The 23,394-nt window shown below is 54.8% G+C and overlaps 9 protein-coding genes across 9 annotated transcripts; 8 read left to right on the top strand and 1 right to left on the bottom strand.

Moving 5' to 3' along the window:
• Positions 1-574: 574 nt before the first annotated feature.
• PHYSODRAFT_301495 (hypothetical protein) lies at positions 575-1,048 on the bottom strand (the record flags this gene model as incomplete). Its single annotated transcript, XM_009529931.1, has 1 exon — positions 575-1,048. The coding sequence occupies one exon, from the start codon at positions 1,046-1,048 to the stop codon at positions 575-577; it is 474 nt and encodes a 157-aa protein (XP_009528226.1).
• Positions 1,049-1,624: 576 nt separating this feature from the next.
• PHYSODRAFT_506946 (hypothetical protein) lies at positions 1,625-3,313 on the top strand (the record flags this gene model as incomplete). The annotated part of the gene is made up of 1 exon (XM_009529930.1): positions 1,625-3,313. One exon carries the CDS (start codon positions 1,625-1,627, stop codon positions 3,311-3,313), a length of 1,689 nt encoding a protein of 562 aa, XP_009528225.1.
• A 760-nt stretch (positions 3,314-4,073) lies between these two features.
• PHYSODRAFT_332863 (hypothetical protein) lies at positions 4,074-4,943 on the top strand (the record flags this gene model as incomplete). Its single annotated transcript, XM_009529929.1, has 1 exon — positions 4,074-4,943. One exon carries the CDS (start codon positions 4,074-4,076, stop codon positions 4,941-4,943), a length of 870 nt encoding a protein of 289 aa, XP_009528224.1.
• Positions 4,944-7,163: 2,220 nt separating this feature from the next.
• Positions 7,164-8,060, top strand: PHYSODRAFT_332862 (hypothetical protein; the record flags this gene model as incomplete). Its single annotated transcript, XM_009529928.1, has 2 exons — positions 7,164-7,533; positions 7,606-8,060. The coding sequence occupies 2 exons, from the start codon at positions 7,164-7,166 to the stop codon at positions 8,058-8,060; spliced, it is 825 nt and encodes a 274-aa protein (XP_009528223.1).
• A 2,094-nt stretch (positions 8,061-10,154) lies between these two features.
• On the top strand, positions 10,155-11,867 carry PHYSODRAFT_332861 (hypothetical protein; the record flags this gene model as incomplete). The annotated part of the gene is made up of 1 exon (XM_009529927.1): positions 10,155-11,867. The coding sequence occupies one exon, from the start codon at positions 10,155-10,157 to the stop codon at positions 11,865-11,867; it is 1,713 nt and encodes a 570-aa protein (XP_009528222.1).
• Positions 11,868-12,940: 1,073 nt separating this feature from the next.
• Positions 12,941-14,674, top strand: PHYSODRAFT_504710 (hypothetical protein; the record flags this gene model as incomplete). The annotated part of the gene is made up of 1 exon (XM_009529926.1): positions 12,941-14,674. One exon carries the CDS (start codon positions 12,941-12,943, stop codon positions 14,672-14,674), a length of 1,734 nt encoding a protein of 577 aa, XP_009528221.1.
• Positions 14,675-16,433: 1,759 nt separating this feature from the next.
• On the top strand, positions 16,434-18,155 carry PHYSODRAFT_508680 (hypothetical protein; the record flags this gene model as incomplete). The annotated part of the gene is made up of 1 exon (XM_009529925.1): positions 16,434-18,155. One exon carries the CDS (start codon positions 16,434-16,436, stop codon positions 18,153-18,155), a length of 1,722 nt encoding a protein of 573 aa, XP_009528220.1.
• A 1,378-nt stretch (positions 18,156-19,533) lies between these two features.
• PHYSODRAFT_332858 (hypothetical protein) lies at positions 19,534-20,421 on the top strand (the record flags this gene model as incomplete). The annotated part of the gene is made up of 2 exons (XM_009529924.1): positions 19,534-19,704; positions 19,831-20,421. The coding sequence occupies 2 exons, from the start codon at positions 19,534-19,536 to the stop codon at positions 20,419-20,421; spliced, it is 762 nt and encodes a 253-aa protein (XP_009528219.1).
• A 1,148-nt stretch (positions 20,422-21,569) lies between these two features.
• Positions 21,570-23,258, top strand: PHYSODRAFT_505585 (hypothetical protein; the record flags this gene model as incomplete). Its single annotated transcript, XM_009529923.1, has 1 exon — positions 21,570-23,258. The coding sequence occupies one exon, from the start codon at positions 21,570-21,572 to the stop codon at positions 23,256-23,258; it is 1,689 nt and encodes a 562-aa protein (XP_009528218.1).
• Between the last annotated feature and the right edge of the window lie 136 nt (positions 23,259-23,394).

The raw sequence follows: 23,394 nt of genomic DNA, 5'->3' as shown, positions 1-23,394 counted from the left end.
ACGGGAGATAATTTTCTCGCGGGGTCATATCTTTGGCTAATCTAACTGTTAGAAGTTGTGGAGGGCCTCAAAAGATAGCTAAGACGTCCCTCTTTCCAACGAGGTACCTAAATCCCAATTCGTACTTTGGTTGATTAGTATCTTTTTGTTCGACGCGGTTTCACATGTAAGCTAATAGTCTCACGACAAATTCAAGTTGTTTGATTGGCGTCGTTGATTCAGCGATAGCTCCTTCTTCTCGAGCCACGACACTGGGGTATCCATTGAGGTGAATCTGGAGGTTCAGCCTTGATCCTTTACCCGCGCGTTGGCATGTCAGTTGGCAGCAGCGTCAAGGTCGAGGCCAAGGGTGGGGAAATGCTACCAACCGTGGTGGCCATGGTATCGGATAGCCAATCCCACGACGACAAACGTTTCTCTCTCTAACCCATGCGCGGGCACAGCAGACCGCGGGCCGACATTACCTACCGCGTTATCAGCATGTACGAATGACGATATTTTCGTGGGCTTCTCCTGTTCCTTCTGTCTAACCAGAAAGCGGTCACACCGAGGTCCTGGGCGGGCAAACCGTGGTCTACCTGCGTCTCGGCCCACCAGGAGTTGCGAGTCGTAACTTACGACTCGCGACCAATACTGTATCCTCAGTATATTGTCCTGGCCATCTTCGACCGTAGGCGCCGGTGGAAGTTCCACTGAAAAGACGGCCCATTCGATCACATCGACGAAACATGTACGTCAGAAGTACACCAAAAGATTCGTTGTGGGCAGTCCAGCCAAACGCCGCCAGAACACGGAGGAACGGATATTGAAAGCAGGAAGGTTCCGGCTTGACGCTCATTTGCATGCTCTGTCGTGAGTTGTGAGGGATTTTATTTGGTGAAGGGGTTGAGAGGTTGTTGTTGAGGACACCTGCACTGCACTGCACTGCATGTGCATTGGCATTGAATTGAACTGCTTGGCGAGCAATGCTTGCAGCGCTTGCACCCTTGCACCTTGCAGCCGTCGATAGTACACCGTACGTGTCGAATAGAGCGAGTGGAGCCCACATGATAGCCAGCAAGTGCTGGTACTGACCCAGCACCAACAGCCGCAGCACACCCGCTCTGCTCGCGTGGTGCTGACACAATATCGATAATCCATCAAGTCATGCGCCCGCTTTCATTGAGCAGGTGCCGCCAGAGCTGTGATCTTGGGGCCTCCATACCGGCACGACCCTGACGTGCAGCTCGGCAGATGGCCAACATGCTGAGCCCGACGGACGGGCTCAGCTGGAGAGATTGAGATGCGCGGGATCGATCCAAGGTCGACGCGAACACAAGACGGCGCGGTCGATTTTGGTGTGTTCGTCAAGCCACGACGAGCGACACTCTCCTGGTCTCTACCCGTAAAGTGCACCTGTTGACGGTCAAGCTGTTGACCACCCGCTGGGCGCCAAAAACAGCAGCATTCCGGCAAAGCTCGTGCTCAAATCCGAAAATGTTGACTGCCTTGAGCCGGCTCCCAGCGTCATGTGGTCGCAACCTCCCGGTTCCGGCCCAGCTCAGCTCAACGCCCGTCTTCCGGTGACCTGCTGCCAGTCCTCAATTCGCCGTGCAGCCCGCCTAGGTAAATTGCGGCTCGTACCATGACGGTCAATCCAAGTCTCAACGATATCGACATCCACAAGCGGTTGTCGCTGGTGAGCGGCACCTCGCAGGGCAAAAACGTCGATGACGACTATGCCCCTTCCAAGACGCCGGGCGACATTGAAGGCGGCGCGCTGCGTGAAGGTGGCATGCCCGTGCTCACGAGCAGGGAGAACCTAGGCCTACTGTTCCAGTACTCGACCATCGGACTCGTCTACGGTCTGCTCCCCGCCACGATCTACCCGTTCATGCAGAACTACCTCAACTGCTCCGGCGCCCAAGTGGCCGCTGCCAGTCAGCTTGTTGTGCTACCCTGGAGTTTCAAGGTCTTCTACGGCATCCTATCTGACTGTCGACCCATTTTCGGCTATCGTCGTCGGCCGTACATGCTCATTGGATGGGGTATCTGCTTCGCGATGCTGGTGATCATGGCTGTTATGCCTATTGGCAAGCCGTATTTTACTGTGGCCGCCGACCGTGACGTCGAGATTGCAGACTACACGCCGGAGATCGAAGCTCGGATCAACCACAGCGCCCCGGATCAAGGAGCCAAGTACGTCATCATCATGATGCTCGCTTCCGTGGGCTACGTGCTCTCGGACGTGTGTGCCGACAGTATCACCTGCGAGTTGGCCCAGCGTGAGCCCATTGATAAGCGTGGCAAGACGCAGTCCTGCATCTACACGGTGCGGACGGTCATGGTCATCTTCGGTGAGATCCTCGTGGGGTTCTTCTTCAACGGCGAGGACTACGGCGGCGACTTCGACTTCTCCTTGAGCTTTCCGCAGTTGATGATCATTGTTGCGGTGCTCACTCTCCCAGTGTTCCCGATGACGTGGTGTTTCATCAAGGAGGAGAAGGCGCAGGCCGCCAACTTCCGCGAGTACATGACCAACTTCTGGAAGCTGCTGTGCAGCCGCGCCATGTACCAGATCATCGCCTACATGTTCTTCAGTGGTATTTTCGCCAGCATCACGTACACGGGCAGCTCCCCCGTGGCTTCGAAGATGGTCGGCGTGACTCCCATCAACAGCACCCTGAGCGACATTCTGAGCAACCTGCTATTCATGGCCGGTATCATGATCACGTCCAAGTGGGGTCTGCACTGGAATTGGCGCTGGATGACCGTTGCCACGGGAATTGTGGTGATCGTCGTGGACTGCACAGTCTCGCTCTTGGTTATCTGGGACGTGTTCCGCAACCAGTGGTTCTGGCTGGGCCCTCCGATCGCCGTCCAGCTCCCGTACGGCGTCGGCTGGATCATTTCCACCTTCTGTGTGGTCGAGCTGGCGCAGGTCGGCAACGAGGCTGCGGTCTACGGTCTTATCACGACGGTCTCCAATGTTGCGCAGCCGTTTGCCACGTCGCTTACCCTCGCCATCGATGGCCCCTTTAACGTCACCAACGAGCGCGTGCAGATGGACGACCACAGCGTCCGCATGGACATCACGTACACCATTATCATCATGTACGCCATGACGATCTTCTCGTGGGTCTTCCTGTTCCTGCTGCCCCCGCAGAAAGCGGAGACGCAGGAGCTGGTGCGCAAGGGCGGCCACAGCAAGCTCATCGGCGGCATCACCGCGTTTTACCTCATCTTCGCCACGATCTGGTCGATTATGACCAACATCATGGCCATGTTCGACAGCACGTCGTGCCTGATGATTGCCGGCGGCACTGGATGCTAAGCTAGGAGCCTATTAGTCGACGGAGTGCATGGAACGCCCCGTTATTCACGTAGCCTTGAGTGTACAAATACGTAGTAGTTCAATCCATTCTCATGCGGATGTTCTATGGTGGATAATGTGAACGAACTCTCGGTTGAGGACAAAGTACGTTGTGACTGCACATTGTGCATTGACTTTGGTGCTGGACGCGCACTGCTGGAAACCCGTCAATCAGTGGGTCTGATGTGACCACGTCAAGCCCCCGAGGGGTTGATTTGCAAGCAATGACGTTTTTGGCCCAGCTGCAAGGGCCCGAGAGATCAAAAGGAGCGCAAGTTGCCTACTGTAGTCGAGCGTCTAGAGAAAGCGGTACTGTACTTGCCGCGTCAACATCCCTGTACGAGCTGCATTTTGTACGCGACCTCAGTCCTGCTGAGTGAGCTTAGCTCATCGACCTTACAGTAACTATAGAACGGGTTTTGCTGTCTGAGCATGACGATTTTTGCGTCGACAGGTCCCTTCAGAAGCGGGATGCGACCGACCTACACGTGGCCGTTCTTTGACCGTTTTCCTGAGCGGGGGAGACGAAAGCCATCTCATCCCCCTCCTGACCGCTCGGGCTTGCCAAGCCGCGCATGGGCATCAAAACCATCTTTGGCTTTGCACGGGCACTCTCTGGTGGTCTGCTCGGCTGCATTCCCTGTTCACTTGTGAATTCACTCGCAGACCCTCAAGCCACCCCCGAAGACTCGACTCAGCTGGTCAAGCACCCCAAGAAACGATGCCGACGACATTCACCGGCGGTCGAGGCGTGAACAACCAAGACCTCGACATCCCCAAGCGCCTGTCGTTCGTGAGCGGCGCCTCGCAGCCTAAGGACCTGGAAGACGGCAGCTATGTCGGCGTCAAGACCCCCGAGCATGTACCCATCGGTGCGCTCCCTCCTGGAGGAGAAGACGGCGCCATACGTGAAGGCGGCATGCCCGTGTTGACGAGCAAGGAGAACCTCGGACTGCTGTTTGAGTACGCCGCTGTTGGACTCGTGTACGGACTGCTGCCGGAGACCATCTACCCATTCATGCAGGAATACCTTAACTGTTCGGGGTCTCAAGTCACGGCTGCGAGCCAGATTGTGGTGCTGCCGTGGAGCTTCAAAGTGTTCTATGGTATCCTGTCCGACTGTCGTCCGATTTGTGGCTACCGTCGTCGACCGTACATGCTCATCGGTTGGGGCATCTGCTTCGCTATGCTGCTGGTCATGTGCATCATGCCCATTGGCAAGCCGTACTTCACTGATCCAGCCGACAGAGACATCGATGTCTCAGACTACACCCCAGAGATCGAGGCCCGCATCAACTACAGCGCTCCATCGGAAGGTGCTAAATACGTGATGCTGATGTTCTTCGCGGCCGTCGGTTACGTCATGTCTGATGTGTGCGCCGACAGTATTACGGTCGAGTTGGTACAGCGCGAACCACTCGCCAAACGTGGCAAGACGCAGTCTATCATCTACACGGTGCGAACGGCCATGGTGATCATGGGCGAGTTTTTGACGGGCTTCTTCTTCAATGGAAAGGAATACGGCGGCACCTTCGACTTCTCGCTGAGCTTCCCGCAGTTGATCGAAGAGGGGAAAACAGGTCAATCCTAACAGTTGGTCACGGGTATGATGGTCAAATAGGTCACACATCAGGACGCTAGGTCACGTGACCAAACTTAACAGGTCACACCCATTGATGCAGACGGTAAGATGCGCGCACGCCCGCATGAGAATGAGAGCAAAATGCATACTTAAGTATGCAGCCTCGAAGCGGACGAGGGCCCACTTCTCTTCAGCCTGAAGAATTCAGACATCATACAAGTTTCTCAGTACACACGACACCTCTCTCAATGCTTTCGTACTCTGTCAGTGTGGTTTCCTACAGGACACGACGTGCTGCACCGTGAGTTGCTGCTGTGTTACAGTAGAAACTGGCTAAGTGCGGCACTGTGGGCTGCCTATCATCTTGCACAGCGTGCTTGCTACTAGCAAAAGTACCATGTTGCGCTGCAAGTCCTTACCATGCTAAAATGTGTGCTTCCTACCATTTACACTGCAAGAGACCGCCTACCATGCATGTTGCACGGGCAGTAGTTACATTGCTAAACAGTGAGCTGCTACCACGCGTGTGTGATGCTCGTAGTATGAGCGCAGATCGCAATACCCTAGATAGAGGAGGTGGTGCTACCTACCATGCTGCAGTACGAGCACTGTACAAAGTCACCAACCCGTGCTTACAGGACTCCGCTCGCATTCAGCGCTTGAGCTCATGGACTCAGCGTCACGTAGCGTTATCTCGACCTAGCCTTCAGTCTTGCTCGACGTGTGGGGCCCCGTAACCTCGCTCGAGGTCGAAGTCGAGTACCCCGCCGCCCGCTGTTCCTGGGATCACAGCGTTGCCGAAGGCCATGGGTATGCTGCACAGATTTGGCCGCACACTCGACTCGCCGTCTCGTTTCGTTTCAAGGTGCGGCGCATTGCAGTCATTTAGCCTAACTAACGGCCTAGCAAATGCCCGATCCTCCAGCGCTTACAATTCACTCTGCCTACCTTGCAAGGTGTCAGCATATGCACACTTGCTACGGTGTTGCCAGTGAGAGTGAAGGTCCGCTGGTCGAGCGTCCAGCTTCGGCTTGGAGGGACGCGAGCACTGTTGTCCACCGCGACGGTAAGCGGGGGAGATCCTCGCAACTCGGCCGTCTCGGAGGCATAACGACTGTATTTGTAGCGAAGAGTCAGAGCTGTAAGTAGGTTTCGGAGCACTATTATAAAGGACCAGGGAAGCTAGCGCTCCGAGCGAACCAAAGCTCTGTTTAGCTAAAGAGGTTGATTTCAAAGTAATCTGTGTATGTGTTTCACCTGACTCCTGCTAGTGCCTTCTGCTAGCGTCTTCTACCAAACCGACCCCTCTCTCTCTGTCGTTTGCATTGGTTTCGCTGTTCCTCCCTTTCCTACTGCCCGCTTGGTAGCGTCGCTCTGTAGAAGCCACCCGATGAGTGGGCTGGGCTCGCTTCTGTGAAAACTTCCACTACACTTATCATGTATTTGCCTACCATATTTCACTGCTAGTAGTACCATGCTATATTTTGAGCCGCCTACCATACAGAATTGCACCTAGCTTTCATTCTACACAATAACGCAACTCAACGATTACAAAGTACACAGAGGCAACCGGCTCGTATAGTGCGACATGGTATTATAGTAATAGTACAAGTAGACTGTAGGGCTACACACCCTCCCATGAACAACTTCGTCGACACAGGGAACCCATTATGAAATTTCGACATCGTCTCCGGATTCTATTTCGTGCTTTGTAGCATTCACTTAGAAAATTTATACGCGCCTAGAAGTAGCTAACCCATCGCACCACAGCTCAGCACTCGAGCTTGACACTTCAACATGAGACGGCCCCCATCGCGTAATGTAGGTCACGAAAAGGTATTTCTCACGAATATGCGGCACCGCGCGTTGTTATCCATTGCGTCAGGCCGCCGACATTGTGGGGTCAGAGAAGAGCAAAGACTTATGAGAGCAGCCTACCATCGCCACTAATGACCCTGAATCCTGCTCTAGTGCTAGAGGCCGACGATGCCGAGATGGATCATGAAACAGCAGACTATCGTCCAGACGACTCTTTTGACTACGACAGCGCGGAATAATGGTGCGGAAGTCGCTCTCTATCAGGAGCAGAATCGCTATAACGCATTTACTTAACAACCAAACCGTTTGCGAATTACATGTGACCTCATTCGCTTAGGTCACGTGACCAACGTAAGGATTTGACCCGTGACCAAAATGTAGGATTGACCTAAAAATCCGGTTACCCAGTTGATGATCGTCGTCACTGTCCTCACGATCCCCGTGTTTCCCATGACATGGTTCTTCATCAAGGAAGAGAAGAAGGAAGCCGCGAATTTCAAAGAGTACATCAACAGCTTCTGGGAGTTGCTGTGCAGCCGCGCAGTGTACCAGGTTATCGCGTACAACTTCTTCTCCAACATCTTCGCCGACATCACGTACACCGGCAGCTCCCCAGTGCAGGATCACATGGTGGGCGTCACTCCAATTAACAGCACTTTGAGTGATATCCTCAGCAACCTCCTGTTTGCTACAGGTATCATGATCACATCCAAGTGGGGCCTGCACTGGAACTGGCGCTGGATGATCGTCATCACTGGAGCTGTGGTGATCATTGTGGACTGTACCATTACGATGATCGTCGTCTGGGACGTCTTCCGCAACCAGTGGTTCTAGCTTGGGCCTCCAATTGCAGTGCAACTCCCCGCTGGTGTTGGTTGGATCATCTCGTCCTTTGTGACTGTCGAGCTGGCTGGACTGGGCAACGAGGCAGCCGTCTATGGCCTACTGACGACCGTAATGAATGTTTCCTCACCCTTCGCCTCAGCGCTAACTCTCGTCATTGACGCTCCGTTCAACATCACCAACACCCGAGTCCAAGAAGACGACTACTCTATTCGCCGAGATCTGACGTACACCATCATCATCATGTACGCCATGACTATCTTCGCGTGGGTCTTCCTGTTCCTGTTGCCCAAGCAAAAGGAAGACACGCAGCGACTGCTCCGTAAGGGTGGCAAGAGCAAGCTCATCGGTGGCATCACGGTGTTCTACCTGTGCTTCGCTATTGTGTGGTCGGTCATGACCAACATCGTGGCCATCTTCACCAGCACCTCGTGCCTCGTCATTGCGGGAGGCTCTGGCTGCTAAGAGAGCAACGAATTTCATTCTGTTGCACCCAACTAGCGCGTATCGAGTTGGTGTAGTCACATTTTCTCTATGAACAAAAATATTTACTTCTTTGTTAAATCCCTTGTGTCATGTTGAAGTACCCATATTATGGGCACTTCAACATATGGGCCCCATAACAAGTCTCATAAAAATGATTAACTAAATATACATTTTAATTGTTGATTTACAATTACTTAAAAATGTAATTAGTATTGTTAATGACCACTTTAGACAAACAATGTGTATAATACGTTCTAAATTAATTTGCAATACCCAAACTCGTCATGTATTCGGTATGTAGTAAACTGTTTCGAAACTAACTAAGCGGTGTTCTAGTCGACCTCAAGTCAAATAGACATTGCTCGCTTCGCCCTTACCGGTGGCAGTGCTCTAAGTGATATGTATAGCTGTGGTTTCGATTTTTTAATGCCATGCCATTGCGATGTCGACATTTTGCTGTGACCAAATTGACTCAGCACATCTACAGCACGATGCCCTCTTCGATTCCGAGTTCGAATGCCTTTACGTAGATCCATCTTGGCTGTAGAAGTGCCCATAGCATTAACCTGAACATATTTCAACAAGTCCTTACCTGGGAACACACGCGCTGATCGGCACGGACAGTAAAAAGTCGCGACGTGTGATCTCTCATGTCTAGAATGCGCGGTCACCTAAATACATGTACATCGGCGAGCCAACTCGTCACAAGTCACAGGCCGGCGTCCCCGTGTCGTAGACGTACGCGGCATCGTTGAAGGTACATGTATCAGACCGACCAAAGTCGCCGCACTAAGCCACTGTGGTGACATCAAGCCGGAATCAGCATGGACTCTCAAGCCGCCCAATTTAATGCTACGCGCCCGGCGTCACTGCGAGGCTGCACATGACAGGTTCCGTGACGATACGAGTTCCATTTAATGGTCGCTCAAGTTGAGCCTCGACACTGTCGAGTCGACAGCATTGGGGGGGGGGGGTGAGGGAGGCAATATTTTATGTGTTCCCGTTTTTGTTTAAACTGCACTCGTGATCAGCGATCAAGGATCACTTTCGGTTGATAGAACTGTCCAGCAGTTGCCACGGAAGTGTATGGTGAGGCTGAGTCATGAAGACGCAACAGTCGAAATCTTTTAAGCACACGACAAGGTCAGAGACAAATGATTCATTTGTCTCTGACCGTGTCGTGTGCTTCATTTGAAATGATAGCTTCAGTCGAAGCAGTCTGTTCTCGGCCTCGATTCCTTAAAAATGGTCTCAAATCCTTACAAATACGTAGGCATTCCTGCGTTTGCTTCAAGCGATTCCGAGCGAAGAAGCACCGATCTACAAACCCCCACAAACGCAGAGTCCTGCTGAAAAGGACGGTAAAATTGGGGCAGGCTCAACAAGCGCAACGAAGGATGCGCCGCGGGAGCTGAGCCCGAGCATGTCGCCAGCTGGGGGGCGGTTCGTCCACAGTGATTGCACAACGTTGCACTTGTCGGTGATGCGCCTCGAAAGCTGCAGCCTGCATGGCATGCAGTGCATGTAGACAACACGCAGGGCATCTTGGGCCGGCAAGACCGTCGAGATAATTAATCCAGATACATGTACCCGTGCAATACTTAGCAAAAACATTAATCAGCGTGGATCACGCCCTGGCAAGCACAACCGAATCTGTACGCTGCACCAACGCCTCGTTCTGGCAAACGCCTTCGTTCAGCATTGCGCGCATGACCGTCATTGCATTCGCTTACCCTTGGCTGGCCCCCACGATCGTCGGCGAAGACTGAGACCTCCAGCTCATCCCCACTCTCGCGGGGCTCTTGCAGCAGTTGCAGGCTGCAACTTGCAGCGGTTGTCTTGCCACGTCGGACTCGTCCCTGCGCGGGGGGATCGCTCGCTTGGAGACTGAATTAGTCTGTAGATTAGCTCCTGCCCGCCCTGAGTTGCAGGGCGAACTGCTGTGCATGTACCGCTTGTTGAGCAAGCGCTTCTGTCCGCTCCGCTCCGCTCGAGCTCGAGCGGTGGTGCCGTGGTCATTCCTGCTTTTGCCTCGCGTCACTTAAGTCCACCGCTCGACTCCGGTCTTCAACGATGGCGACTGCACACCACGCTGCGGGCGCGACGCCCAGCAAGCTCGACATCTCCGTGCGACTGTCGTATGTGAGCGGCGCCGCGCAGAGCCCCAAGGACCCCGCAGACGCCTACACCGGTGTCAAGACGCCCGATGTGACCGACATTGAGGGCGGCGCCCTGCGTGAAGGCGGCATGCCCGTGCTGACGAGCCGAGACAACATCGGCCTGCTCTGCCAGTACGCTGCCGTCGGCATGGTGTACGGCATGCTGCCGGCCACCATCTACCCGTTCCTGCAGAACTACCTCAACTGCAGTGGCGCGCAGGTGACGACTGCGTCGACGCTGGTCGTGTTCCCGTGGAGCTTCAAGTGCTTCTACGGTATCATCTCGGACTGCTTCCCGATCTTCGGCTACCGTCGTCGCCCGTACATGCTTATCGGCTGGGGCGTCTGCTTGATCATGCTCGTGGTCATGGCCTGCATGCCCGCCGGCAAGCCGTACTTCACCGTACCGTCCGATAAGGACATCTCCCCCGCAGACTACACGCCCGAGATCGAGGCCCGCATCAACTACGACGCGTCGTCCCAAGGCGCCAAGTACGTCATCCTCATGTTCTTAGCTGCTTTCGGCTACGTTATGGCCGACGTGTGCGCCGACAGTATCGTGGTGGACCTGGCCCAGCGCGAACCCCTGGACAAGCGCGGCAAGACGCAGTCGGCTATCTACACGGTGCGCACGCTGTTCGTCATCATCGGCGAGATCATCACCGGCTTCGCCTTCAACGGCGAGGAGTACGGCGGCACCTTCGACTTCTCGCTCACGTTCCCGCAGCTTATGATCATCTTGGCCGTCTGCACGGTGCTCGTGATCCCGGCGACGTGGTTCCTCATCAAGGAGGAGAAGAAGCCCAAGGCCGACTTGAAGGAGTACTTGAAGACGTTGTGGGACTTGATCTGCACGCGCGCCATGTACCAGGTCATCGCGTACAACTTCTTCTCCAACATCTTCTCGGGCATCTCGTACACGGCCAGCTCGCCCGTGCAGTCGTACATGGTGGGCGTGACCCCCATCAACAGCACCATCAGCGACATCCTGGGCAACCTGCTCTTCATGTTCGGCATCATGATCACGTCCAAGTGGGGGCTGCACTGGAGCTGGCGTGGCATGATCGTCTTCACGGGCTGCTTCGTCATGCTCATCGACGGCGTCTGCACCTTCATCACGATCTGGGACGTCTTCCGCAGCCAGTGGTTCTGGCTGGGTCTGCCGATCGCCGTGCAGGTCCCCTACGGTGTGGGCTGGATGATCTCCAACTTCGTCATAGTCGAGCTCTCGGGTATCGGCAACGAGGGCGCCGTCTACGGCCTCATCACCGCCACGCACAACGTGGCTTCTCCGTTCGCCACGACCCTGACGCTGCTGATTGACCGGCCGTTCAACCTCACCACGGAGCGCATCCAGATTGACGACAAGTCCATCCGAACCGACATCACGTACTCGGTCATCATCATGTACGCCATGACGATCTTCTCGTGGGTCTTCCTGGTGCTGCTGCCCAAGCAGAAGGAGGCGACGCAGGAGCTCGTCCGCAAGGGCGGGTCCAGCAAGATCATCGGCGGCATCACGCTGTTCTACCTCATGTTCGCGCTCATCTGGTCCGTCACGACCAACATCCTGGCCATCTTCGACAGCACCTCGTGCCTCGTGATCGCCGGCGGCAACGGATGTTAAGCGTGGCTACGAAGGTACATGTATTACACTGTAGCAATCGGATCCTATCCTAGCTGCGATCGTGCATACCATACTCTGTCTTTTTAACATGAAAGTGGATTGCCCAGTGCTCAGCTCAGCTCAGCTTGCTGACTGTGATCGTCATTTGCCGACTTTGCCATGAGGGCGGCACCCCCCGTGTTGGAGACACGGGGCGCATGCACAAGCAAGTCAATCTTGGTGACAGCCACTGCAACTTGCGATCGCCGTGGCTTGTGCATTGCCAAGCATTGAATCAATGCCATTGATACCTCAAAGCGCAGCTAACGCCGCACATGCAGCGTTCGAGAGGTTTGGATGGATTCGTCTGCAGCTTTCACGTCGGTCCGTGCAATCAACGCTGTTGTGGAGACCGCCAGGGATGCTCTGGCGGTTGATGTGCAATGCGTGGGATCAGATGGAGCTTCGCCTTCCTGCATGTGCATCAAGGCATTTGCATCAGCGACGGATGAGTCCGGCTCTGCGTAGATTAGCGCCCGGGAAGCATCTCCCTCGGCGACAGATCCGCTCGTGCATTCGTCTACCGGTACAAGTAATACATGTACAGCAGCATTCTCATCCCCAAGCCGGCCCAGGGCCACAGCTCCACCTATCGGACGCCATCGACAGCTCGAGGCTGCAAGAAATTCCTCGCTGCATATCCATAGGGCGCGGCGCTGCTCTCATCGGCTCGATTACCCAGGCTGGGTGTTGGTTGACCCAACATGGCGGTCACTCGACCGGAGGTACAAGAAAAAGAACGCGCGACTTGCCCGCTTTATGAGCCGCAACTCAGCGTGAGTCCGGCCAACTTCAGCCGGTGAGAGCGGCCAGCAGCACAGACCTACAGACGAAAAAGCTCATCTCCCTGTACCTGAAGTCACCGCTTGCTTGACTGACCCTCTTTTGAGGAGTCCTAAGGGATATCGTGCGTGTCAGTGCAGTGCCTCCCCCCTGTAGACGAGTTTTGCCACTCACACGGCCGCTCCTGTCATTCCCCGATTTGCCAGCTCGGCTCCAAGACAGCTCAAGGACTCGCTGCTGATCGATCGACCATGCCGGGCGTCTCCACCACGGGCGGCACGGGCCCCGCAGTGGGCGACCTGGACATCCCCAAGCGCTTGTCGTACGTGAGCGCTACGTCGCAGTCCAAGGACCTCGAAGAAGGCAGCTACACGGGCGTCAAGACCCCCGACACCTCCGGCGAGAAGGTCGGCGAGTATGAAGGTGGCGCGCTGCGTCCTGGAGGCATGCCGGTGCTCACCAGCAAGGAGAACCTCGGCCTGTTGTTCGAGTACGCCACGGTTGGCCTCGTTTACGGTCTGCTCCCCGAGACCATCTACCCGTTCATGCAGGAGTACCTCAACTGCTCCGGCTCGCAGGTCGCTGCGGCCAAGCAGTTGGTCGTGCTGCCCTGGAGTTTCAAGGTGTTCTACGGCATCCTGTCCGACTGCCGGCCGATCTTCGGCTACCGTCGTCGGCCGTACATGCTCATCGGCTGGACGATCTGTATCATAATGCTGCTGGTCATGGCTATCATGCCAGTTGGCAAGCCCTACTTCACGGTATCTTCGGATCGCGATCTCAAGGTGTCGGAGTACACGCCCGAGATCGAAGCGCGCATCAACTACGACGCTCCGTCGGAAGGCGCCAAGTATGTCATCATCATGTTCTTCGCCGCGTTCGGCTACGTCATGTCGGACGTGTGCGCTGACAGTATCACCGTCGAGTTGGCCCAACGCGAGCCGATCGCCAAGCGTGGCAAGACGCAGTCGTGCATCTACACGGTCCGAACGGCCATGGTGATCTTCGGCGAGCTGCTGACCGGATTCTTCTTCAACGGCGAGGAGTACGGCGGCACCTTCGACTTTTCGCTGAGCTTTCCTCAGTTGATGATCATCGTGACGGTGCTGTCCCTGCCCGTGCTTCCCATGACCTGGTTCTTCATCAAGGAAGACAAGGTAGAGGCGGCCAACTTCAAGGAGTACATTAGCAGCTTCTGGGATCTGCTGTGCCATCGCGCCGTGTATCAAGTTATCGCGTACAACTTCTTCGCCAACATCTTCGCCGACTTTACCTACACGGCCAGCACTCCCGTCGCGTCTTACATGGTGGACGTGACCCCGATCAACAGCACTGTGAGCGACATTCTGAGCAACCTGCTCTTCATGCTCGGCATCATGATCACGTCCAAGTGGGGCCTGCACTGGAACTGGCGCTGGATGATCATGTGCACTGCCGCGACTGTCATTGTGATGGACTGTGCGGTGGCTATGATCGTCGTTTGGGACGTCTTCCGCAACCAGTGGTTCTGGCTGGGCCCCCCTATCGTCGTGCAGCTCCCGTACGGCGTGGGCTGGATCATTTCCACCTTTGTCACGGTCGAGCTCGCACAATTGGGCAATGAAGCGGCCGTCTACGGCCTGATCACCACAGTCACCAACGTCGCTGCGCCGTTCGCGACGTCGCTGTCGTTGCTGGTCGACGGCCCGTTCAACATCACCAACGCGCGCGTGCAGGAGGACGACCACAGCGTCCGCATGGACATCACGTACACGATCATCATCATGTACGCCGCCATGGTGTTCGCCTGGGTCTTCCTGTTCCTGCTGCCCAAGCAGAAGGAGGACGCGCAGCGGCTGCTTCGCAAGGGCGGCTCGAGCAAGCTCATCGGCGGCATCACGGTCGGCTACCTGGTCTTTGCGATCCTTTGGTCCGTTGTTACCAACGTCCTCGCCATTTTCGACAGTACGTCGTGCTTGATCATTGCTGGCGGCACTGGCTGCTAACTCGGCAGGCTCAAGCCCACAGCACATCGCAACGATGCAGTTACGCCCGCAGGGTGAGCGGAACTCCGTCATATCGAAAGCTGTATGTATGTATGTACACATCAATACACTCCGTTGTTTCTTGGTTGGTTTGTTGTTGTCGATCCATAGAGTACAGTGTATCTATCTTCATCAAGCCGCGTGGTCAACACGTTGGTGTAGGTATGTACGCTAATGGTGTTGCTTCTCACAAGGTTGCGCAAATCGCGGGCATTTTTGGAGGGAACGGCTGGAGACTGGACGAACCTGCCCCGCATTGCACACGCGCTTCACCCCGCAGAGACAGGACCCAAGGTCTCCGGTCGTTTTGGGCAATAGTAATTTACTGGATACTGTACTAAATAAATACAGAACTCACCGCCTTAGCCAAAAAGTTGGGACCAATAAATCTTGCAAGGTTAAGAGAATTGCAAAGGAGGCTAAACAAACTGATTTATTACAACATTGCGGCGCATAGCTATTGTGTAAGCTTCCCGCACTCGACACTTTCCCTCCCGTTTTCAGTTAAATCAGTATATGGTGAATTTATGCACGGATGTGCATGGATGCTGACAACAGTGATTTGTACTATCTGTGCGAGGTACCAAACTTTGTGCAGGCGAGGGTAAGCAGGGGAGTTCTGTATGGGTATTAGTATAGTATTTAGTAAAGTAGATGAACTTGATCATTTTTCTAACCAGTTTTTTTTAAATCTAAATACTACTACCATGTAGCAGTAGTATTAATTTCAGTTTATACCCTTAGACCAAATGCTAATTCTGATAAGTACATAGTGACGGCCGGCAGCGTACCGGCAGCAGGTTGGTCGGCGGCGGCGACAATACCGACGACGGCAAGTGCGGCAACGAGGAACGTGCTAAACTTCATGGTTGCGGTGGAGGTTGGCCGGGTGGGACTTGACTTGCTCTAGTGGAGGCAGATCGCGTTGTGAACGGCATGAAAGTGGGCCAGGTTGGAAACAAGTGTTTTCTGTGGGGCCACATCATTATCACCGTTAAAAATAGTCTAACTCTTGATCTATAAAATAGTAGTAATAACATTTGCGTAAAACCATTACTGCACGGTCTCCGCAATGAGCGCGGCCGCCGGCACCCGTCCGCTGTACCGCCGGCTCGGCTCTGGTTACAGACAACGACTTACAAAGCCGGCAGACACAAAAAGCCGGCAGACGAAGTCAAGCAAAGCTTAACATGAGCAAACCAGCCAATCAGATTCAATCAAATGACTTCATCTTTGTATACCATCTGGTTTTGTGTACTTTATATGCTTTCTTGTGTACTTTATGCATCACGCCGTGTGTTTTATGACAGTTTTACAGATTTGACGGTTATCGTTGTTTTTATATAGGAGGATGGCATTAAGCAAGCAGCCGGCTTTGTAAGTCGTTGTCTGTACCTGTCATCGCGTTGCAGTGGCGCCCCGACACAGAAATTCGGCAACAGGAGACGGCGCTGGCGAGTGCCCATCATGGTTCCTAGCGTCGGCTGGTTCTTCATCCGCTTTGCGGACCGCGTGACCCAACGACGTCCATTGCGTGCTCCTGCACTGCAGCGTGCTCCTGCAGTCTGCAGGAGCAGGCTGCAGCCCGTGGCTTTAACGGGTTTAATCCCTCCCTCGCTGCACCGCACGCGGTCAGTCAGCCACTCTGCAATTCGCCTGCTTCCGCGCAAGACCCCCGGACGGTTAGTTCCCCGCGTCCCTAGTTGCAACGAGAGCAAGCATGCCGCTCAACGGCACCAACGACATGGAGCTCGTCGCTCGCTTGTCGATCAGCAGTGCCACGTCCAAGGCCAAGGACATCGAGGAGGGCGGCTACACCGGCATCAAGACCCCCGACACGACCGGCGAGAAGGCCGGCGAGAAGGTCGGCGAGTACGAGGGCGGTGCGCTGCGCCCCGGCGGCATGCCGGTGCTCACGAGCAAGGAGAACATCGGTCTGGTCTTCCAGTACGCCGTTGTCGGCCTTGTGTACGGCGTGCTGCCGGCCACGATCTACCCGTTCATGCAGCAGTACCTCAACTGCTCGGGCTCGCAGATCGCTGCCGCCAAGCAGCTCGTGGTGCTGCCCTGGAGTTTCAAGGTCTTCTACGGCATGATGTCGGACTGCCGGCCGATTTTCGGCTACCGTCGCCGCCCGTACATGCTCATCGGCTGGATCATGAGCATCGTGACGCTGCTGATCATGGCCATCATGCCCATTGGCAAGCCCTACTACACCGTCGCCTCGGACCGTGACATCGCGGTGGCCGACTACACGGACGAGATCAAGAACCGCATCAACTACGACGCGCCGTCGCAGGGTGCCAAGTACGTCATCATCATGTTCTTCTCGGCTTGCGGCTACGTGCTCTCGGACGTCTGCGCCGACAGTATCACGTGCGAGCTGGCCCAGCAGGAGCCTATTGCCAAGCGCGGCAAGACGCAGTCGGCCATCTACGTCGTGCGTACGGTTCTCGTCATCTTCGGACAGCTGCTGACCGGTTTCTTCTTCAACGGTGAGGACTACGGCGGCGACTTCGACTTCTCGCTGAGCTTCCCGCAGCTCATGATCATCGTGACGGTGCTATCGCTGCCGGTGCTGCCGGTGACCTGGTACTACATCAAGGAGGACAAGTCGGAGCCGGCCAACTTCCGCCAGTACATCAGCGACTTCTGGGACCTGATCTGCTCGCGCGCCATGTACCAAGTGATTGCCTACAACTTCTTCGCCGGCATCTTCGCCACCTTCACGTACACGGCCAGCTCCCCGGTTGCTTCCGTCATGGTGGGCGTCACCCCCATCAACAGCACCGTCAGTGACATCCTCAGCAACCTGCTCTTCATGGCCGGTATCATGATCACGTCCAAGTGGGGTCTGCACTGGAATTGGCGCTGGATGACCGTTGCCACGGGAATTGTGGTGATCGTCGTGGACTGCACAGTCTCGCTCTTGGTTATCTGGGACGTGTTCCGCAACCAGTGGTTCTGGCTGGGCCCTCCGATCGCCGTCCAGCTCCCGTACGGCGTGGGCTGGATCATCTCGACCTACGTGGTCGTGGAGCTGGCTGGCATGGGCAACGAGGCCGCCGTCTACGGTCTCATCACGACCGTCTCGAACGTGGCGCAGCCGTTCGCCACGTCGCTGACGCTCGCCATCGACGGCCAGTTCGACATCACCAACGAGCGCATCAAGCTGGATGACCACTCGGTCCGCATGGACATCACGTACACGATCATCATCATGTACGTGGCCATGGCCTTCTCGTGGGTCTTCCTGTACTGGCTGCCCCGGCAGAAGGAGGAGACGCAGGAGCTGCTCCGCAAGGGCGGCCACAGCAAGCTCATCGGCGGCGTCACGGTTGCCTACCTCATCTTCGCCATCATCTGGTCCATCATGACCAACATCATGGCCATCTTCGACAGCACCTCGTGCCTGATCATCGCTGGCGGAACCGGCTGCTAAACGAAATAGCCGAACCGGTGGGGCGTGGCTCGACTGCACTGCGCTGCAGTCGACCGCGTCGTGGCCGGACACAAATGTTTTATCGTCTCGGTGATGAAAAAACGTGTTGATAATCCTCTGGAAGTTCTTGTGCGTTGAACGTTAGTCGGCCGATTGCGCTCTGTTAGCTGAATCCTCCGTGTCCTCCACATTGCCGTGTGCTTTCGTTGATGCTGACCCGTGGCTCGTCATGATGCGCGCATGAAAGATTCGCACGGGCACTCCATTTGCTCGCTGATCTCGTTGCGGGGATTGCTGGTCGAGCAAAGTAGATACACTTGCCATGTTGACTTCACTTCAAGTTGAAGTGATTATTTTCGTTGTGAACAAAGTGAAGCTCGCATCCTGCCGAGATCAACTGCAAGCTACTGTGTTTACCGCGTACATGTACACGGGTCATCAGGCAGATTTTGGCGATGCCGATGCTTTCAATAACCTAGTGAATATGCGAGAACGTTTGAACTTTGTCAAGCAGCCGCGCGAGTAGCACTACGTGCATACGGCTCGATCAGTACATCTCGCGTTCGCGACCACCTCGACGTTGCTGATCGACGGTCCGCTCAAGCTTGGACGACCACTCTGTGACATGACGATGGTTTTGTGGGTCTTCATTGAAGACTCTCCACGGACACGCATGAACTCGATGTCGCAGCAACATTCCTGGGCGATATCATTACGCAATTATTCGTCGGCTTTCTTCTTTGGTACAATTGGTGCAGTCCATCATGCCTTGCGTTGTGATCGCTCGCGGTGCCGGTTTGAATGACCAAGGCTAAAGAGACTTCCTTTTCTCTCTCGCGCGCGCGGTACGGACGAACTTAGCATTACATCGCTAGTCGCCATTGGCACAAAAGGCAGTTCGTAGGGAATAAATACTGAAGTAGCCACCAGCCTTGGGAACAGAGAGCAAAGATTTTCCTCATGGACGTTCCGACGGAATCGCTGTTTTGCTTTGGCGGGTACAGATCTATGGTAGATGTGCAAGCACTCAGCTGTATCCTGTAGAAGCGCTCGTCTCAAGCTGAGACCAAAAGCTGAAGGCCCAAGGAGATCGAACGGCAAATTGATCCGGTTTTTGTGCGGTGTGCTGTCTTGATGGTGCCTCCGAGGTGATGGCCGGCTGTACCCTGGGGATGCTGTAATCGACGCCGTCCTGGAGCTTTTTTGAGGACTTGCCGTCATCATGCTCAGTTCCGTCTACAATGCGCCTTGCGCCAGTGGAGCCTTGAGTCAGATTTGTTGCGCCGCGCTCAGCTTCGCAAGACCTCAGTCTCCAATTCTCGGCGCCCCGCTCAAGTCGCAACCAACAACAACTGCAGCCAATCCATCGCCAGTCGCCATGCCTGTGGCCACTGCCGACGTCGATGTCCCCAAGCGCTTGTCGTTCGTGAGCGCCGGCTCGCAGACGAAGGGCATCGAGGACGGCTACATGGCTGTCAAGACCCCCGAGATCGAAGGCGGAGCCATTCGCGAAGGAGGAATGCAGAGACAACCTCGGCCTCCTCTTCCAGTACGCCACCGTCGGCCTCGTGTATGGCCTGTTACCTGAAACGATCTACCCGTTCATGCAGAACTACCTCAACTGCTCCGGGTCTCAAGTCACTGCTGCCAAGCAGTTGGTGGTGCTTCCGTGGAGTTTCAAGGTCTTTTACGGCATCCTGTCCGACTGTCGACCCATTTCGGCTATCGTCGGCGTCCGTACATGCTCATCGGCTGGGGTATCTGCTTCATCATGCTGCTGATCATGGCCATCATGCCCATCGGCAAACCATACTTCACCGTATCATCGGACCGCGATATCAAAGTTGCCGACTACACGCCGGAGATCGAGGCCCGCATCAACCACAGTGCCCTGGTCGAGCTGGCGCAGGTCGGCAACGAGGCTGCGGTCTACAGTCTAGTCACCACTGTCTCGAACGTTGCGCAGCCTTTTGCCACGTCAATCACACTCGCAATTGATGGCCCCTTCGATGTTTCCAACGAGCGCGTGCAAGCAGACACTCACTCCGTCCGTAGCGACATCACGTACACCATGTACTCCATGACGATCTTCTCGTGGGTCTTCCTGTTCCTGCTGCCTCCGCAGAAGGCGGAGACGCAGGAGCTGGTGCGCAAGGGTGGTCACAGCAAGATCATCGGCGGTGCTACGGTGTTTTATCTGGTATTCGCCATCATTTGGTCTATTATGACCAGCATCATGGCCATGTCGACAGCACGTCGTGTCTGATCATTGCCGGCGGCACTGGCTGCTAAAGCGCGTTCCCATCCGTTGTTACTATTCGGATCACGTTGTTCGTTCTAAAATTCCCAAGGATTTTAGTTTTTTCAACCTTATTTCGCATTGTTGTCATCTCATTCACATGTATTTTTCAGTGGAAGTACCAATAATTGCCCTTCGAAGTATTTTATTCTAACATACAATTGTGGTGATATATGATTTGAAGTATTGATATTGAATTATTTGCAATATTTGCGGATCGATAATATTGGGTCTTCACATTACTGGGATCGTACCCAAAATCCTATTGCGGAACCGAGTCTGTATTTTCGCCGTTATTTTTTCTTACCGCTCTAAAAGTATGATGGAGGACTAGGATAGCATGAATCACAGCATAATTTTACATGTTGGACCTGTCCTGGCCGAAGTAAACAAAAACACTGTACTGAGAAACTCTCAAGCCTTTGTAGTGCAGACGGCTCCTCGGTAGGAATCCTTATCATTTGATAATATAATCTATCTATTACGAATCTTGGGTTGCTGAAGCCTATCAAAGACAGCTCTCTAACATTGCTCTTGTAGCGCGCATTATTCTAGCATAACCAAATCGTAAGCGAGAAGTTCAGTCAACTGAGCGTTTACCATTCTTGCTCATGTGATGATCCTTGCACTTGCGTGGTGCTAACGCAATTCGCCACGCATCCGCTTGCTCATCGATTCATCGAATACCGGTATGTCACAGGCCAGTACAGATGGCCTCGCCATCAATACTGTACGTGTGCTTCCCGTGTACAGTACTGGTACTGTAGCGAGTCGGTCAGCCGGAACCGCTTTTTGGTGTGTTCGTAAAGCTACGACGTGGCAAATGCTGGTCTCTATCCGTCCACCCGCAAGAAGCAGAGCCTATTTGGCGAAAAGCTTGGCTGTCGCTGCATGAGTCAACACCAGCAGCATCGGAGGACCCACCAAAATGCAGCAGCATCCTGGCAAAGCTCGCACTGTAATCCTAAATGTTGACTCTGTCGAGGGTAAACTTGAGTTGAGCCGGTTCCAACCGTCATGCGTTCGCGAGTCCCGCTTTATCGTCCGAGCGGGGCGCCTCGTGTCTGCCAGTCCTCAATTCCCTCGGTCCACTCAAGTCTCTCGCTGTGGGCACAATGACAGTTGGTCCAAGTCTCAACGACGTCGATTTCCCCAAGCGGTTGTCCCTGGTGAGTGGCGCCTCGCAGGGCAAAAACGTCGATGACGGCTATGCCCCTTCCAAGACACCCGGCGACATTGAAGGCGGCGCGCTGCGTGAAGGTGGCATGCCGGTGCTCACGAGCAAGGAAAACATCGGTCTCCTGTTCCAGTACTCGACCATCGGACTCGTGTACGGTCTTCTACCCGCGACCATTTACCCGTTCATGCAGAACTACCTCAACTGTTCCGGTGCCCAAGTGACTGCTGCAAGTCAGCTCGTGGTGCTGCCCTGGAGTTTCAAGGTCTTTTACGGCATTTTGTCCGACTGCCGACCCATTTTCGGCTACCGCCGCCGCCCGTACATGCTCCTCGGTTGGAGCATTTGCTTCATCATGCTCGTGATTTTGGCTACTTTACCTATCGGTCACCCGTACTTCACTGTGGCTGCGGACCGCGACATCGACATCGCTGACTACACACCGGAGATCGAGGCCCGCATCAACCGCAACGCCCCCGACCAAGGAGCCAAGTACGTCATCATCATGATGCTCGCTGCTGTTGGTTACGTTATGTCCGACGTCTCCGCCGACAGTATCACGTGCGAGCTGGCCCAACGCGAGCCGATTGACAAGCGGGGCAAGACGCAGTCGTGCATCTACACGGTCCGAACGGCCATGGTCATCTTCGGCCAGCTGCTCACCGGTTTCTTCTTCAACGGCGAGGAGTACGGCGGCGACTTCGACTTCTCTTTGAGCTTCCCTCAGTTGATGATCATTGTTGCAGTGCTTACTGTTCCGGTGTTCCCCATGACGTGGTTCTTCATCAACGAGGAGAAGTCGAGTGCTGCCAACTTCCGGGAGTACATGTCCAACTTTTGGGACCTGTTGTGCTCGCGTGCCATGTACCAAATTGTTGCCTACCTCTTTTTCGCGGGTATATTCGGCGGTATTAGTTACACTGCCGGCTCTCCGGTATCGTCAAAGATGGTTGGCGTCACCCCGATCAACAGCACGGTGAGCGACATCCTCGGTAACCTGCTCTTCATGGCCGGTATCATGGTCACGTCCAAGTGGGGGCTGCACTGGAACTGGCGCTGGATGACGATTGCAACCGGCACAGCGGTGATCGTCGTGGACTGCACCGTCTCGCTCTTGGTTATCTGGGACGTCTTCCGTAACCAGTGGTTCTGGCTGGGCCCTCCTATTGCAGTGCAGCTCCCGTACGGCGTCGGGTGGATCATCTCCACGTTCTGCGTGGTCGAGCTGGCGCAGGTCGGCAACGAGGCTGCGGTCTACGGTCTAGTCACGACGGTCACTAACGTGGCCATGCCTTTTGCGTCGTCGCTGACCCTCGCTATCGACGGCCCCTTTAACATCACCAATGAGCGTGTGCAGACGGACGACCACTCGGTCCGTGCCGACATCACGTACACAATCATCATCATGTACGCCATGACGATCTTCTCGTGGGTCTTCCTGTTCCTGCTGCCTCCGCAGAAGACGGAGACGCAGGAACTGGTGCGCAAGGGTGGACACAGCAAGCTCATCGGCGGCATCACGGCGTTCTACTTGGTCTTTGCCATCATTTGGTCTATTATGACCAACATCATGGCCATGTTCGACAGCACGTCGTGCCTGATGATTGCCGGTGGTACTGGTTGCTAAGTGAGGAGCCTGCCGGTAGTTGAGTGGAAGAAAGATATGTCGCTCACGTAGACTCGGTGTGTACATGCAGTTCAAGCATTTCATGTTTCAGACTGTGGTGGTAACGTAAAACATGACGACCCAATGTGGATACACA

The sequence above is a fragment of the Phytophthora sojae genome, assembly GCF_000149755.1.
Source record: "Phytophthora sojae unplaced genomic scaffold PHYSOscaffold_5, whole genome shotgun sequence".
Classification (NCBI taxonomy): domain Eukaryota; phylum Oomycota; class Peronosporomycetes; order Peronosporales; family Peronosporaceae; genus Phytophthora; species Phytophthora sojae.
Note: the sequence above shows the minus strand (reverse complement) of the source record. Positions and strands in the feature narration are given on the sequence as shown.